At 35.6% G+C, this 16,520-nt stretch overlaps 1 protein-coding gene and 1 long non-coding RNA gene across 2 annotated transcripts; one reads left to right on the top strand and one right to left on the bottom strand.

Annotated features, from left to right (window-relative positions):
- The first annotated feature begins 17 nt into the window (after positions 1 to 17).
- Positions 18 to 15,373, top strand: mfsd13a (major facilitator superfamily domain containing 13A). Its single transcript, XM_058794414.1, has 9 exons — positions 18 to 140; positions 2,973 to 3,227; positions 4,082 to 4,161; positions 4,247 to 4,696; positions 6,017 to 6,137; positions 6,249 to 6,345; positions 9,933 to 10,104; positions 10,780 to 10,973; positions 13,859 to 15,373. The coding sequence occupies exons 2-9, from the start codon at positions 3,063 to 3,065 to the stop codon at positions 14,092 to 14,094; spliced, it is 1,515 nt and encodes a 504-aa protein (XP_058650397.1). The 5' UTR covers positions 18 to 140; positions 2,973 to 3,062; the 3' UTR covers positions 14,095 to 15,373.
- Positions 6,373 to 9,921, bottom strand: LOC131551449 (uncharacterized). The gene is made up of 5 exons (XR_009273770.1): positions 9,034 to 9,921; positions 8,868 to 8,927; positions 8,731 to 8,773; positions 8,063 to 8,179; positions 6,373 to 7,582 (listed from the first exon to the last, which is right to left on the bottom strand). It is a non-coding gene; the product is annotated as an uncharacterized LOC131551449 (long non-coding RNA).
- Positions 15,374 to 16,520: the final 1,147 nt, after the last annotated feature.

Here is a 16,520-nt window from a genome sequence, read left to right as displayed (position 1 = left end):
GAGGGAGGGGAAGACTCGTGACGTCACGGGCTTCCTCGTCCAACACATGACATGTTTAGACACAACTGTGTAACCTAGAAACGTTTACAGCGCCTGTCTTGATCACCAGGTGATTGCAGCTTTGATATCAGCTCCATATGGTAAGTGTCTAACAGCATAACATCTAAAATCTCAGAATGGACTGATCGTATGTTTTCTGATCAGCTGGTTGAGAGTGTGACTTGGTACACGTCGCATTGCTTGATATGAAAGCGGATAGCCTGCTAGCGAGCTTAACTTAGAGCAGGATTAGTAGTTTAAAAGGTTGTTTTAGGTTTAAAGTGTCACGTCGCGGCTCGAACTCGTAGTTTGGTCAAATATGAGTGATTTTCCTCTAGCTGTAATGCGATTCTCTGGTCAAATTCAAACAGTCTCAGTTAAGCGTGGTGAATTACTACGAGTAAAGTCGCTAATGTCAGCGGCTAGCACAGCTCTGCTAGTGAAATATTGTATCGTTATGGTAGTGAAAATGTTCGGTTAACATTCGGTTACGGAATGTGTTTTTAAACAATTATGTTCAGGAATATTAAAGGAAATATCGAAGCATAATCGTCGAGTTGAAGCAACGTTTCCAGTTCCCCTTTTTAAACGTCTTTGTGTTTTAAGTGTTTTGAATCAGTAACTAGAATATATTATGGATATGTTGAATATTTTCTTACAGGTGGCAGGAGTCTGATTAATGGCTCTTTTAATAGTGCTTCAGGGGTAATTGTTTATTTGGAGAAGATGGAGTACGTGCGATACGAGTTGGATCCATATATATGATACCTTAATGTTATAATTATCGTTAATGTAAAATAATAAAACGCATATTTTGGTGAACAGCTTAAAATAGATATCATTTAAAGGCAAGGAAAGGCTTAATTCTACTCATTTTTAGGTTATGACAAATAATAAAAAATATGTGACTTGTATTTTTTGATATATTGAAATATTAAATAATTGTGGAATTATTTATGCAATTTTAAGTTAATTATTGTGCCCTTGAATTAATAAATATACATAAAGTGTCAATGTTCCAAATTAATTTGAAGAGGCATCATTCCACTCAATTATAGGTTATGACAAATAATATGTGAGGCGTGTATTTTATTTTATTTTTTTAAACATTTGGAAATATTAAGAAATTGTATAATAGTAGTTGTGCCCTTGAATGAATAAATAAATATTCCTAAAAGTGTCAATGTTCTGATGACATAAAAGGCTTCATTCGTGTATTTTTGAATGTATATATTTATATATCTGGCCCTAATGGTTATTCTAACTTTGCTACTGAACTTAACATCTTTCTTCTGACTGAAAACAATTCAGACAAAGAGAGTTCTGTGAACGTCTGTTTAGCTATTGGGTTTACGGTATAGGTGTTAAAGCATTTGTGTAAACGGGGTGTGTATGTTTGATGTTTCGGTCAAATAAAAGATTCTTCCATCTATGTGAGAATAGTTCCCACGCATCCTGTTGCTCTGGAGAACAGACACAGGTGGATAACCTGTCACTGTAACACAGCGCTGCCAAAACGTTGGTCTTTTGCTCCGTGGCACTTGATCTCTTGTTGGATCAAAGAGTGCTGAATCGTATCGGCTGGGAAGCAGCCACCTGTCCTTTAGAAATGAGATGAGATGAGATGAGAATCACTGCTTGCAACGTGATCCAGTGCAGTTTGTTTTACTTCACTGCTTAGATCAGTTGGAAATCAGGCCTGAAGTAACAAGTTCACTCATATGTTTAGGGTACTTTAACTGTGCAGAACTGTAATTCATTGTTCTCTCAAAGAGCTGGGGGGCAAGGTTATTTCAAAGTTGTTTTAACTATAAGAATGGGGTGTTTTCAAAGAATCCCAGCACTTGTGTGAGCTTGCAAAGCATGTGAACATCAGGTGTGCTACCCAGAAAACATTGTAATTTGCTTTTTGCTGTGCCATGTGTGCCAGGGTGAGGTTGGTGATATTTGCGAAAGGTTGTCACGGATGTCCAACGTTAAAGAAATAAAGGATTCACTGTGCGTGAGGAAATTCACATGACTCTGGCACAATACAGTCTGCTCCACCCTACTATTGGAAAGTGTTCAGTATTTGATAGGAATCGCAGGCCTCAGCCTACACTAATTCTGCTCAGGTTACATCTCTCATCAGACCCCAGAGAAATCTCTGGACTGAATAACAGTGTTTGTTATTGTCGTCGTTGAAGCTGGGATGAGATCATCCAGCTCATTAAACTCTAAAGTTCATGTGCAATTACACTTCTCAGTGGGATTTATGGTGATTTTCTGCTAGAAATGGTTTTACAGGCACAATATGGAGGTGTGACCGGAAAGTACTGAAGAACTGCTCACATGACACTCTATAAAGAAGTCCAGGCTGTTTTTGTTATTATATGGAAAATGGGCTGCCGCCTTCCCAAATTCCCCATAACACTCTCCATGGAAAAATAAGGAAGCCATTTTTAAGAGAGAGCCTAGTTTTTATAGTGGTATTTTCTGATTCGTTTTTGATTTGAGAATAGACTTGTTTTGAAACAAATTAAATATGTTTTAGAATTTCATACCAAATAACCATAATTTGCTTGACTAACCTTGTAAAAGTTGTGATTAAGCATCTTTGGTGATGTTTTTCCCCTAACTTTCCTCGGCTTTATTATTATTTTGGCTCAGAAGGTTTCCGTCTTGTCTGGCGTTAGCTTGTTTTTCCAGATTCATATCAAGCAAAGTGCTGAATCATTAAAACAAAGCATAAGCTACTTGATAATGTAATACAGATGCTCGGTTTTCTCATTGGCTTGGCCGTTGTCCAGTTACGCTCCCTGAATCTAATTCAAGTAATGGTGATTTTCAGTCTAAAAACAGCCGACAGACATTTCCCAGACTCATATTTTACAGAATAATAGACTGCATGGTTTTGAACTGGTTGGTTTGTGTTGGTGTCTGTCTGTTTTCAGGGGTGGATAAAGCGATGACCCCACCCTGCCTGGCCTGTGGGACGTGTAGAGCGCTGCGTGGGCAGGAAGAGCAGAGAGAAGTAGCAAAGGATGGGAAAGAGGGTATGGGGCCTCTGCCAGGGTGTCTCAACGGCTGTGCTCTATGGCTCCCTGGCTCTGTTCATCTCCATTCTCCACAATGTCTTCTTACTGTATTATGTGGAGACCTTTGTGTCTGTTTACAAGATTGACAAGTTGTCGTTTTGGGTGGGAGAGGTAGGTTTATTTAATGGTATCTTCAATTACTTAAGATTCTTAAATTATTATTTGTAATAATCAATCATAATACATAATTATGTCTACATAAGAATTTTTTTTATTATTATTACAAAATTACAAAATAAAATAATAAAAAATTATATATGTTTGCCATTCCAAAGTTTGGGGTCACAAATTTTTTTTTTTTAAAGAAATAAGACTTTTATTGAGCAACGATTAATTCATTAAATTCATCAAAAGTGATGGTAAAAATGTTTTAAACAATTGTAACAATTGCTTTTAACATGTATAATAATAAGAAATGTTACTTGAGCACCAAATCAGCATTTTAGAATGATTTCTGAAGGATCATGCGACACTGAAGAAATAATGCTGAAAATCCAGCTTTGTCATCACAGGAATAAAGTACATTTTACACTTACACTTAAACATTTAGCAGATGCTTTTATCCAAAGCGACTTACAGTGCATTCAGGCTATACATTTTTTTTGTATCAGTATGTGTGTTCCCTGGGAATTGAACCCACGATCTTTTGCGCTGCTAACGCAATGCTCTACCACTGAGCCACAGAAACACTTTTTTAAAACATATATAAAATAGAAAGCAGTTATTTCAAATTGTAATAATTTTTCACAATATTACTGTTTTTTTTTACTGTATTCTTGATCAAATAAATGCAGCCTTGGTGAAAATATGAGACTTAAAAAACATAAAACAAAATAACAGACCCCAAATGTTGGAATTGTACAGTATATTGTGATTATTTGAAATGCTTATTCATTATATTTGACTAAAATGCAGATGTTTTTAACATTTTCTTTTCTGTTTGTCATATTGTTTCTTTTTCATAGACTGTGTTTCTAATATGGAATAGCCTGAACGACCCTCTTTTTGGCTGGCTGAGTGACCGCTCATTCCTGAGCTCTCCTCAGTAAGATTATTCACTCTCTTCAAATTGGAAATCCATATTTCAGTAGGTACATGTCTCATTTAAATCTCTGTGTTTGATTGTTCAGGTCTGGGTCCCAGATCACATCCCCTGAGGTGGTCCTGAAGCGTCTGCAGGCACTCTCCCGCAGCGGGCCTCTCTTTGCCCTCTCGTTCTTGGCCTTCTGGGTTGCCTGGACCTGGCCTGGCCTGCAGTTCCTCATCTGCCTGTGCCTTTATGATGGCTTCCTCACGGTGGTCGACCTCAACCACAATGCCCTCCTGGCTGACCTGGCTGTGTCAGCTCATGACCGCACACGCCTCAACTTCCACAGTTCCTTGTTCAGTGCGATGGGCTCGCTGTCCGTCTTTCTCTCTTACTCCTTCTGGAACAAGGAGAACTTCTACTCTTTCAGACTCTTCTGCGTGACTCTAGCCACTCTCTCAATGCTAGGCTTTTTTGTGGTTTCACGTCTCATGCGGCACCGGTTTCAGAATGAAGTCCAGCTACGCAAGAACGAGAGCCAAGCACTCACCGAGTAAGAGCGTTATTGTTTTGCAGTGCTGAATGTTACTTATCGTTTAGCAGTTACTTTTCATCTGAAGCAATTTACACCACACTAATTGCAGAGCTGGTCCCCATGGAACAACCTGGGGTTAACTGCCTCACTCGTGGGAGGAATGTTGATAGCGCTGGATGTGAACATTCATTATTTGTGTTACCAGCACAGCTTCTCAAAGGAATATTTCACCCAAAAATTATAATTTGCTATAATTTACTTAACCACATATTTTTCCAACTTATATTATTTTCTACTTTGAAACATAAAAAGAATACATGATTATTTGTACAAAAAGGACAAAAAAAAAAGAACCATAAAATTAGTGCATTACAGCCTGTACTTTGGTCTGATCTTCACAAAATACATCATATGACTTTACAACAGTGTCATTTTAATATCACTGGGATATATACATACACACACACACACATATACATATGTATATGTGTGTGTGTGTGTTTGTATGTATGTGCGATCCTGGTTATATACCACGGGTATATTTGTAGCAATAGCCAACAATACACTATATGGGTCAAAATTGTTGATTTTTCCTTTTATGCCAAAAACCATTAGGATATTAATTAAAGGTCATGTTCCATGAAGATATTTTGTAAATTTCCTACCGTAAATATATGAAAACTTAATTTTTGATTAGTAATATGTATTGCTAAAACTTAATTTGGACTACTTTAATGATGATTTTATATCTCAATATTTTTATTTTATGCACCCTCAGATTCCAGATTTTCAAATAGTTGTATCTCGGCCAAATATGGTCCTATCCTAACAACCCATACATCAATGGAAAGCTTATTTATTTATTTATTATGTATAAATCTCAAATTCAAAAAAGTGACCCTTATGGTTGGTTTTGTGGTCCAGGGTCACATATATATATACACACACAAATAATCAGATTTCATTTAAGTTCATTAAATTATTTTAAGTTTCAGCTGAAAACTGTAGAAAAAAGGAATGTGAAAGCTGTTCTCTGTATTATTTGTTCCACCCAAACAGTATTGCTCAAGTTGTGAATCCTCTTAATCTGCTGTAATCTTTTTTACATTTGTCTTTTCACTAATTCAGTTATCCATATATTTTGCTGTTTGCACTTTTCTACAATTGCTGGACTACAAGCTTTTGAAATGCTAAAATTGAAACAAACTTCATATTAAAGCAGTAAGCCATTTGTGTTACAGTGACTTTACTTCACTATATAAGTTTTCCCCTCATCTTTTTTTTTTTTTCTTTTGTTGCCTCCCATTGGATTGTTGATCCTCCTTGACGTCCTCATAGACTGAGTGTCGGTCAGGCTCCTTTTACCTCACCTGAGAAGCCAGTCACTCTTGGGGAATATCTAAAGCAGCTGTCACGCCACAAGAACTTTATGTGGTTTGTTTCTATGAACCTTGTACAGGTAAATATGAGCAAACATGCACAAAAAACAAAACTAAAGTGGTATTTTCTGTAATCCAATTAGGGAACAGACCAATTATATGAGTATTTTCCTCTCCCCCTCCATCTGCAGGTATTCCACTGCCATTTCAACAACAATTTCTTTCCTCTGTTTTTGGAGCACCTGCTGTCAGACCATATCTCTGCCTCAACCGGATCCTTCCTGCTGGGTAAGACAAAAAGAAATCATTCACATGAACACAGCACATCAACAATGCTGGCTATGTAATATAATCTTTTTGAAAGAAGTCTCTTATGCTCACCAAGGCTGCATTTATTTGGTCAAAAATACAGTAAAAACAGTAATATTGTAAAATACTATTACAATTTCAAACAACTGTTTTGTATTTTAATATTGTTAAATGTAATTTATTCCTGTGATGGCAAAACTGAATTTTCAGCAGCCATTACTCCAGTTTGCAGTGTCACATGATTCTTGGGGCTCAAGAAACATTGCTTATTATTATAAATAATATGTGACCCTGGACCACAAAACCAGTCATAAGGGTACATTTTTTTAAAACTGAGCTGAATAAACAAACTTTCCATAGACGTATGGTTTGTTAGAATAGGACAATATTTGGCTGAGATACAACTATTTGAAAATCTGCACAGCAAAAATATGTTGGGAGATTTGTCACCATGGGTGTTAAAATTATCACTTTCCGGGTGAACATACAGGTCCATCTTTGCTAGTGTTAAAACAACACTGACGGAAGTGTTTATTATACAAACACTGTGTTAGCGTTTAATTTTAATCACTCAGGGTGTTAAGAAATTATTACTCGCAAGTATACACATTTAACACTTTATGGTGATTAATCCTACACACCCAGCGTGTTGATTTAATGTAAATATTGTAAATACTTATTTTAAAATGGTAACGCAGATTAAAACATATACCTACACTGCAAATTTTAAAGAGTGAATTTAACTCCCTCAACTGGTGAACACTGCACCAATGTTCAGGTAAAATATTAAAAAATAAACCCACAAAACAATACACATTTACAACTATTGATTTTTAATTGAAACATTGTAAATCTTTTTCCCTGCACCAAATGCATGTTTTCAATGCATGTAAAGAACATGTTCTTACAACAATTAAAGCATCATAATGTCAAAGCAAATCAGTGCAAAGGCACAAAATACATATTCTTATTTGGTCCATATGTACACTTAATGTCATAAGTTTAATCTCTTAATGTTTATAATGCTTACATTTATCAGCTTAAACAACAGCATCCCATTCATTAGCATCCAGGCAGAATGCATGTTAATGCTCACTGAACAAAGTCTCTGCTACTGGTGTTTGGACTTCCTTGTAAAGAGTAGTTTCAGCAAAAACGAGATGTTTCATCTCAAGCAAGATACCCAACTCCCACTTGCAGCATCACAAAAGTGCTCCTGTAAAATAGGAGGGAAAAAAACAACAAGACAAAAAGGATTATTTCACATCCATTTATCAGGTGAAATGTCAGGGACAAGTATCAATTACAATATAAGAATAGTTAACCCAAAACTGAAAATTCTGTCATTTATTTATACTCATGTGGTTCCACACCTGTAAGACCTTCTGGAACACAAAAAATATATATTTTGAATAACCTACAGAAGAAACTGTCATACATGGCATCTGTGGAAAGGCATGGTTATTAGTAAACATTTACTGTTCACTTATGGTTGGACTCCTCCTACCAAAATGATTGCACGTAAATGGGACAGCACATAAATAAATGACAATGCAAGCATACCAAAAACATACATTTGATGCATTTTTTTAAGATACATTTTTAGAAGGAGATCAGACTCTTTATTATTGTTGTTCAATAATCAAAAAATTAAGCATGACAATCAATAATCTTAAAATATGCAATTGTGGCTTACCCATGTCTTCGGTATGTGTCCTAACAAAGCTCTTCTCATCCCACTTAATATATTGGTGGCTTCAAACTCTTCAAGCACATCATCTTTTGATTTTTCTGTTAAGCCAGCATGAACAACCTGTAACAATATTAAAGGAACAGTTAACTTAAAAAGTCCAATTCCAAACCCATACGATTCATATTTGCTGAACACAAAACACGGTTATTTTATTTTTTTTAAAAAGATAATAAAGTGTCTAAAGTAGTTTATATGCCTAAGGGCACAAAATCAATTTTACTGATGAACAGTTTAACTCACTCAGTATAGAGAGTTAGAGTATATTTAAAAGAGTTATTTTCAAATTAATTAAATGAAAACAGCACTCAAATCCAATACAGTGACACATCAACATCATGAAAACTCACAATTTATGCTTTATGAAATCACAAAATTTGGTCTCGAGACACACAAGAACCAATGACTGACATTGCTATTCAGATTTGGTTAAAAAACATAAATGAGGTAAAACACTTTTGGTGATTCCATGTTAAAAGAGACCTCTGCATCTGCACTGCTTATCAATTCAAATGCATCTGTGAGAAACGTTTAGGTGCACACATCATATAAATATCGCCATTAAGTAATATTATTTTACAAAATACATATCGTAAATAAATTAAAATACTTACTTTCGGTGTTTGCTTCTGATCACGAGTGAAAAAAATAGTCTCTCTGAGAAAGGTTTAGGAGTGCACAACACATAAATATCGCTATTAATCAATGTGATGTTATAAAATACAAATTTTAAATGAGGTAAAACACTTACTACTTATGTTTGCCCTGTTAAAAGCGACTTCCGTGTCAATGCATAGCCGTTCAAATGCATCTGAGAGAAACGTTTAGGCTCGTTTAGGTGCGCACAGCATATAAATATGGTCATAATGTAATATTATTTTATAAAATACAAAATGTAAATGAGGTTAAACACTTACTTTCGGTGTTTTCCTCGATAAAACCAATTTCCCCGTCTTCTCCGCATCATGAGTGAAGGAAAATATCTTTCTGAGAAAAAGTTTAGGAGTGCACATCACACAAATCACTATAAATCAGTATGATGTTGTGAAATACGTATGATAAATGAGATATAACACTTAACTTTCGGCGTTTTCCTTTTAAAAAGAAACTTCCTTGTCTTGTCCGCCTCACGCGAGTGGAAGAAAATGTTTTAAAAAACGTTTAGGCACACATACCTCATAAATATCGCTATAAAACGATATGATATTACAAAACAGTTATTGTGAGTAAGATTAAACACTTAATTTAGCTGTTTTCCGTCCTCATATGCTGAGAAAATGGCGTCTGTCGAAAATATTCCAGATGGGTCAGGCGCGCACACTAGCAAATGTCCCGGATGTGACTAATAACACTCGACGGAGTGTTCCAAGAGGTCCTCGCTGCAGCCTGTAGCACGAGTTCAACACCACAACTTTAACACTTTACTCTAAAAGTCCTTAACACGAGGATTTCAACACTGGAGATTTTGCTGAATCTGAGGGTGCAAAAAAAAAAAAAAAAAATCTAAATATTGAGAAAATCGCTTTTAAAGTTGTCCAAAAGAAGTTCTTAGCAATGCATATCACTAATCAAAAATTATGTTTTGATATATTTATAAATTTACAAAATATCTTCACGGAACATGGTCTTTACTTTAATATCCTAATGATTTTTGGAATAAAACAAAATCGATAATTTTGACCCAATCAATGTATTGTTGGCTATTGCTACAAATATACCCATGCTACTTATGACTGGTTTTGTGGTCCAGAGTCACGTATGAAAACCGTGATTTATTTTTTGTTTAATTCTCTAATTCTATTTTCCTGTGACACAGGCATTTCTTACATTGCACCTCATCTGAACAATCTCTACTTTTTGACGCTGTGCCAAAGACTGGGTGTCTATCAGGTTGTCCGCTGGCTCTTCCTCCTGAAGTTGGGCCTCAGCGTGGTCATGCTCTTAGCTGGGGCGGACCACGTCTACCTGCTCTGCATCTTTATTGCTAGGTGAGAAATTAACGTTCCACAAGCCCTTCTGCTTTCAGACTACAGGTGTTCTGCCTCTTATGTGATACGGAATTCAAAAACGTGATGAATGTTTTAGTTATTAGTTTTTGTTTAAAAGGAGCAGGTGTGCTTTTGTTTGCTAGCAAATCCATGCTGAGAGAAAACGCACGTGTCCTCTCTGTATTGTTACTGTGAACTATATGACATTGCAAAACAGGGAGAATAGATCATCTTGAATGTTGGATAATGAAAAATCTTTTTTTTAATTGAAGAAAATCCTTAGGTCCTTATATGTACTAAATATTTTGTCATGTCATATTCATTCATTTTAGACCATTTTAAACAAATTTGAGTAAATTGACTTTATAATTTAGGCGGTGATAATGTGCAAAATGATACAAACTTAAAAATATCAATATTTATTCATATAAACAAGCACCATTTAAAAATTATTAGCTATTTACAGTTTAAGTAAAATTGCTTAATTATTGTGATTGTGCATTTCTTTGTGCTAGTCTATAACTTTGACAAAAAACACATCACATTTTCATTTATGTTGACACTGATTAATAAAAGGATGCTTGTTAGACTGAGAACAGATTTTGACCATCTTTCCTCAGCATTATCTTTTATCTATGTTTATTATTTTGTTGCATTGTTCGAATCTCTCCACAGTAATCGCGTCTTCACTGAGGGCACTTGTAAACTTCTGAACCTGGTGATCACAGACTTAGTGGATGAGGACTTTGTGTTGAACCACCGACAACAAGCAGCTTCTGCCCTGCTCTTTGGTATGGTTGCCTTGGTAACCAAGCCTGGCCAGACCTTTGCTCCTCTTATTGGTACCTGGCTGCTGTGTCTCTACACAGGTGTGTGTGCAGTGAATAAATATGCATAACATGTAACATTCACATTTAGTAATTACATTTAATTATTCAGCAGATGCTTTTATCTAAAGTTACTTACAAATGAGGGAAAACGAAACAAAATTTTCATGTTTCAGAAGCCAACAACGAAGAATCAGTCTAATAAATCCTGCGTTGTATTTCTTGTTTGACGCAATACATTAAAATATAAGTATATTTAAATTGATTATATACATTTTATATGTGTTTGTATATATACACACAGTAATGGCCAAAAATATCTGCACCCTTGCAATTCTGTCAGAAAATGCAACCCTTCTCTCAGAAAATTGTTGCAAATGTTTTGGTACTCGCATGTTTATTTTAATTTTTTGCTTGCATTGGAACAACACAAAAAAACAGACAAGAAAAGTCAAATCTGATACAATGCCACACAGAACCCCAAAAATGCACTGGACAAAATTATTGGCACACTTAACTTAATATTTGGTAGCACCCCCTTTGGAAAAAGTAACTGAAATCAATCGCTTCCTGTAACCATGAATGAGTTTCTTACACCTCTCTACTCGTTTATTACCATTTCTGAGTGCTTTTTGAAGTGTGTTTCGGGTCATTGTCCTGCTGGAAGACCCATGACCTCTGGTGGAGACGCAGCTTTCTGACACTGGCCACTACGTTGCGCCCCAAAATTCTTTGGTAATCATCAGATTTCATGATACCGTTCACACAGTCAAGGCATCCAGTGCCAGAAGCAGCAAAGCAACCCCAAAACATCTTCGAACCTCCACCATGTTTGACTGTAGAGACTGTGTTCTTTTCTTTGAAGGCCTCATTTCTTTTTCTGTAAACTGTGCCATGATGTCCTTTACCAAAAAGCACATAAATTTTGGCAAACTCCAGTCTTGCTTTTTTATGTCTGTGTCAGCAGTGGTGTCCTCCTGGGTCTCCTACCATAGCGTCCCTTTTCATTCAGATGGCGACGGATAGTTAAGTTAATTGGGGTTCTTTATCCACCATTCGAACAATCCTTCGTTGTAATTTTTCATTAATTTTGCTCTTCCGTCCACGTCCAGGAAGGTTAGCTACAGTGCCATGGGCTGTAAACCTCTTGATGATATTGCGCACAGTGGACACAGGAACATCTCTGGAGATGGACTTGTAGCCTTGAGATTGTCCATGTTTTTCCAAAATTTCTCTCAAATCCACAGACAACTCTTTACACTTCTTTCTTTTCTCCATGCTCAGTGTGACACACAACACAAAGGTTGAGTCAACTTTTCTCCATTTTAACTGGTTGCAAGTGTGATTACTATATTGCCCACACCTGTTACTTGCCACAGGTGTGTCTAATGCTGCCTTCACGTGCTATCGGAAATTTCCTATCTCCCACTTATGAAGTCGTGATTACGAGCTTGTCGTATTCAAGTGCTTTAATGTCGGAAAGGATAAAATGTTGCATCCCATTGGTTGACAATCGTATAAACATTCACCGTGCTACACATGCAGTTTGCTGACAATTCTGGAATTTCGGTCAAATACATGCTTATTTCCCTGCTTATAAAACATACAATATGCTTTGAATGATCGTTCATATCTAGCCTATAAATACACTACTTTAGCGACAAGACAAAGGGATGTAGTTGTTGTGAGAACAGCATTAACAGCAGCAATGGTTGTTCCCTCCACCATGTTTAAAGTTTATGACCCGCCCAACTCGGAAACTCTGGTATCAAAATTATTTCTGAATTTCCTAGTAGTAAATACGACTCGAGAGGCCGTTCACGTCCAATTTCCGATTATGAAACTCGTATCTACGATAATTCCGATAGCACGAGAAGGCAGCATAAATAGAAATTACAGGAGCATCACATGCTTGAAAAGCAATTATTTCTTACAATTTTGACAAGGTTCCAATAATTTTGTCCAGTCCATTTTTGAGTTCTGTGTGCAATTTTATCAAGTTTGACTTTTCTTCTCTGTTTTTTTGTGTTGTTGCAGTGCAAACAAAAATAATAAGCATGTGAATACCAAAACATTTGCAATTGGAACAATTTTCTGAGAGAAGTGTTGCATTTTCTGGCCATGACTGTGACATGATATTTTTGGCCATGACTGTGTGTGTATATGTGTATATGTATATGTATAAAAAATTACATATAATTATAATTATTTTAGTTTAGTTTTATTTAATTTTTATACAGATTTTTATTGCATTTGTTATACTTGTATTTTTTTAAATGGTTTTTGCCATGAAAATAGCCTAAGATGCTGACATGGCATTAAATAAATATATACCACTACTTTTTTAGATTGGCCACAAAAATGTATTTCAAAACATGCATGTAAAAATATGTGAAATTTAATGCGTTAACAAAATATTAAACCAAATTGCATTTATTTTAGAGAACTGTAATATAAGCACATCTTTCAAGAACAAAATTCACAAAAAGTTATTTGTGAATGGCCACAGTTTGTTAGGTTTAAACTGAAATTAGTACAGTACTGTTTAAAGATTTATTTATTTATTTTAATTTTTTGGAAAGAAGTCTCTTGGGCTCCCCAAAGCTGCATTTATTTGATTATAACTGTATTAAAAACAGTAATGTTATTGCAGTTTTTTCTAATTTTTCTATTTTAATATTTGTTAAATATGCAATATATTACTGTGATGGCAAACCTGAATTTTCAGCCTCATTACTTCAATCTTCAGTGTCACATGATCCTTCATAAATTATTGTAATATGCTGATTTGTTGCTCAATAAACATTTTTAATTACTGTCAATGTTGAAAACTTGCATTGCTTCATATTGTTGTGGAAACCATGATAACATTTGTTTCAGGATTCTAAAAGTGCATTTGTGTCTCATCATCCCCTATCATTTTCCAGGATATGACATCTTTGAGAGAAACTCGATGGCAGAAGCACCGATTGCCGTTCCTGCGGTCCCTGTGCCACTGCGTCAGGGTTGCTTTTACCTGCTGGTGTTTGTGCCCATTTCCTGTGCCCTTCTGCAGCTGCTGGCGTGGTCTCGCTTCACTCTGCATGGGCGACGACTACAAAACATCAAGACCCTACGGCAAGGTGCCCAACACAGCCACCTCATTGATGTCAAGGCTATCTAATGTTCTTGTATGCATGGGAAGAGGAAAGAAAGATGAGTCGTGGACATTCCCCAAGACCAGGCTTGCTGCCAACAGACCTTGAATGGAGAATGGTGACGCCAAATACTGCAAGAGACACTTAAGACAGAATGTATGGTCCCATATAATTGAAACCTGCCTTAATTTGCTATGTTTCCTAAATGTTAGGTAATTATATTGAGTATGTGACCAAAAATGAATGGACAGTTTATCCAATCTAGTGGTTTGGGACCATATTGAACAGTACTGCCCCCAAACCTCCTGTTCTGAAGTTTCAATGTATAGTTATATTGGTTTATAATAATCAAGCCAAATTGAATCACATCTCCCTTGCCTGTATCTTAACTTTGTGAAAAAATACACTGTGTTCTGAGAAAGGGCATGTTTACAGCAAGTTCAGCAGCATTCCAGGGATACGTGATATGGAATTGCATGGATATCTGTGGTGTTTTCTTTTATACTGTCAGAACTTATATATTGTTTCTGTAATTCAGCCAGATGTCGAAGTTGTTTTGTGGCCAGTAACATCTGTTTTATATAACTTTTTGAAATTCATTCAGTTACTCATTGCTATCAATGATTATTATTACTGAAAAAGTATGAATATTATAGTTCACATGAACATAAATGCAGACTGTGTGTTGTACTAGCATGTATAACTAACTTATTTTTGTACCAAATGTCCAATTTCACTTTATTTTTGTGTTTTAGAGGCAGAGTTGTCAAGATGGTAATTAATTCCTTGGCCAGTCTGACGTTAAAATACAAATTGACTTCTCAAAGTTATAGAAATAGTTTTGTACAAGAGTTTTCCAAATTAAAATTTGTATTGCCAAATTTATATTCTTAACTTTTAGTAAAAATACCATCTTTGACAGATTCGTGAAATTGCATTTCCTGTATGATCATTGCAAATAAATAAATTAAGAAGAAACGTCTTAATATTTTAGGCCTTAGATGGTTAGTTCGTCAACTACTGGTTGGGGCACGATGAGCACATCTGATATTTTATTCATATTTCATGGTTATTTATTGTAGGAAACATTGCAGTTATCTGCAAATGTGTCAGAGTCTGAGCTGTGGCTTAGGAAGTATGAGTTATTTTAGTGCTTTTGCCCATTGTTTGAATAATTTTGCTTGCAAATAAATGTTTTATAATAGTAATGTGATGTTCTTGTCTTTGCTAAATGAATGCTTGGAGACAAATTTGTAGTTACTGGTTCAGCATTAACCCATTTCAAAATAAAAATATAATAAGTTGTATAGGCCTACAACCAAGATTCAATTCATTCATCCAAAACCAATGTGCAATACAAAAAAAAAAAAAAAAAAGTAAGTACATGCTGGTCATCAGGTTTTACTCGGTACATGCATTTTGGCACTGTAGCACTGATCTTGGTGTATGTCACATAAATATAAATAAATATACACCTGGTGTATGCATATAAATACCTGAATGATCCAACAAAATGAGGCACCACATGACCAGCTAGGTGCAAGTTTCAAATTACTTTGTATAATTGGTTGAGGACACAGCATACAGAAGAAGAAGAAAAAAAGCCTCGAGAGCTTTCAGCTTTCTGTCCATTTGTCTAGAACATTGTGAGATGTAGCAAATTTGGATTGCTAATCATGTCTAATAATATTCACAGTACGAGCAACACTTATTAGAGATTTTTTTCCCTTCCTGTACTGTCTACGTCACCTGTCGGATATTTGAGTAGTTTCCTATGTGGGAAGAACTGGATTGTGTCAGCGAATTTAACAACTTCATGTCATTACAGCTCGAGTAAGAAATCCCCGTAATCCCCCTCTCTCGCCCATTCCCTGAACTCATCATGTTTTTGGTGATGACAAAGCTCCTCTTAAAAGGGCAACAACAACTAAACTATTCAATGAAACCAATTCACTCCTTGTAATGGGAAATTTTTGATCTTTCTGTGATAATCAGGATCTCTCGAAAATGAAACCAGCCAGTTAACAAATTTAAATGAGCAAAATAACACACTTTTTGGTAAATATGGCTCATTAATAAAAGTGGGTCCATTTGTGTATGTATAAAACTATTTCCACATCACTCAGAACTGCTCTAGTAATGTTTTGTTCGTTAACAAACCATTGTATTTGAACAAATGTTTTGAATGAATCATTCTCGTTCACTTCCAAGCACTGAATCATAATTTTTGCTCACTGCTAAGTCTCCCATTTGAAGCTGACGGCTTTCTTGTTTTTCCTGCTTTTAAAGACTATAAAATGAGCCAATAGTTTGGTAGACATGCAAATGTTACTAAAAAACGATCTGCACAAAATGACAGCTGGATCAGAAGAGGTCACTACTAACAGTGAAATTAAAACTGAAATTAAAAAAAAAGTTAAGCTTAAATTGTAAAAAAATAAAATTAAAATAA

Source organism: Onychostoma macrolepis, chromosome 12, assembly GCF_012432095.1.
Source record: "Onychostoma macrolepis isolate SWU-2019 chromosome 12, ASM1243209v1, whole genome shotgun sequence".
In the NCBI taxonomy this organism is placed as follows: Eukaryota; Metazoa; Chordata; class Actinopteri; order Cypriniformes; family Cyprinidae; genus Onychostoma; species Onychostoma macrolepis.
This window is presented reverse-complemented; position numbering and strand designations above follow the sequence as displayed.

Coding starts and splice junctions, on each gene's coding strand:
- mfsd13a (XM_058794414.1), top strand. CDS start 3,063: ATGGGAAAGAGGGTATGGGGCCTCTGCCAGGGTGTCTCAACGGCTGTG. Junction 4,697..6,016: donor GAGAGCCAAGCACTCACCGA/GTAAGAGCGTTA, acceptor ACGTCCTCATAG/ACTGAGTGTCGGTCAGGCTC. Junction 10,974..13,858: donor GCTGCTGTGTCTCTACACAG/GTGTGTGTGCAG, acceptor ATCATTTTCCAG/GATATGACATCTTTGAGAGA.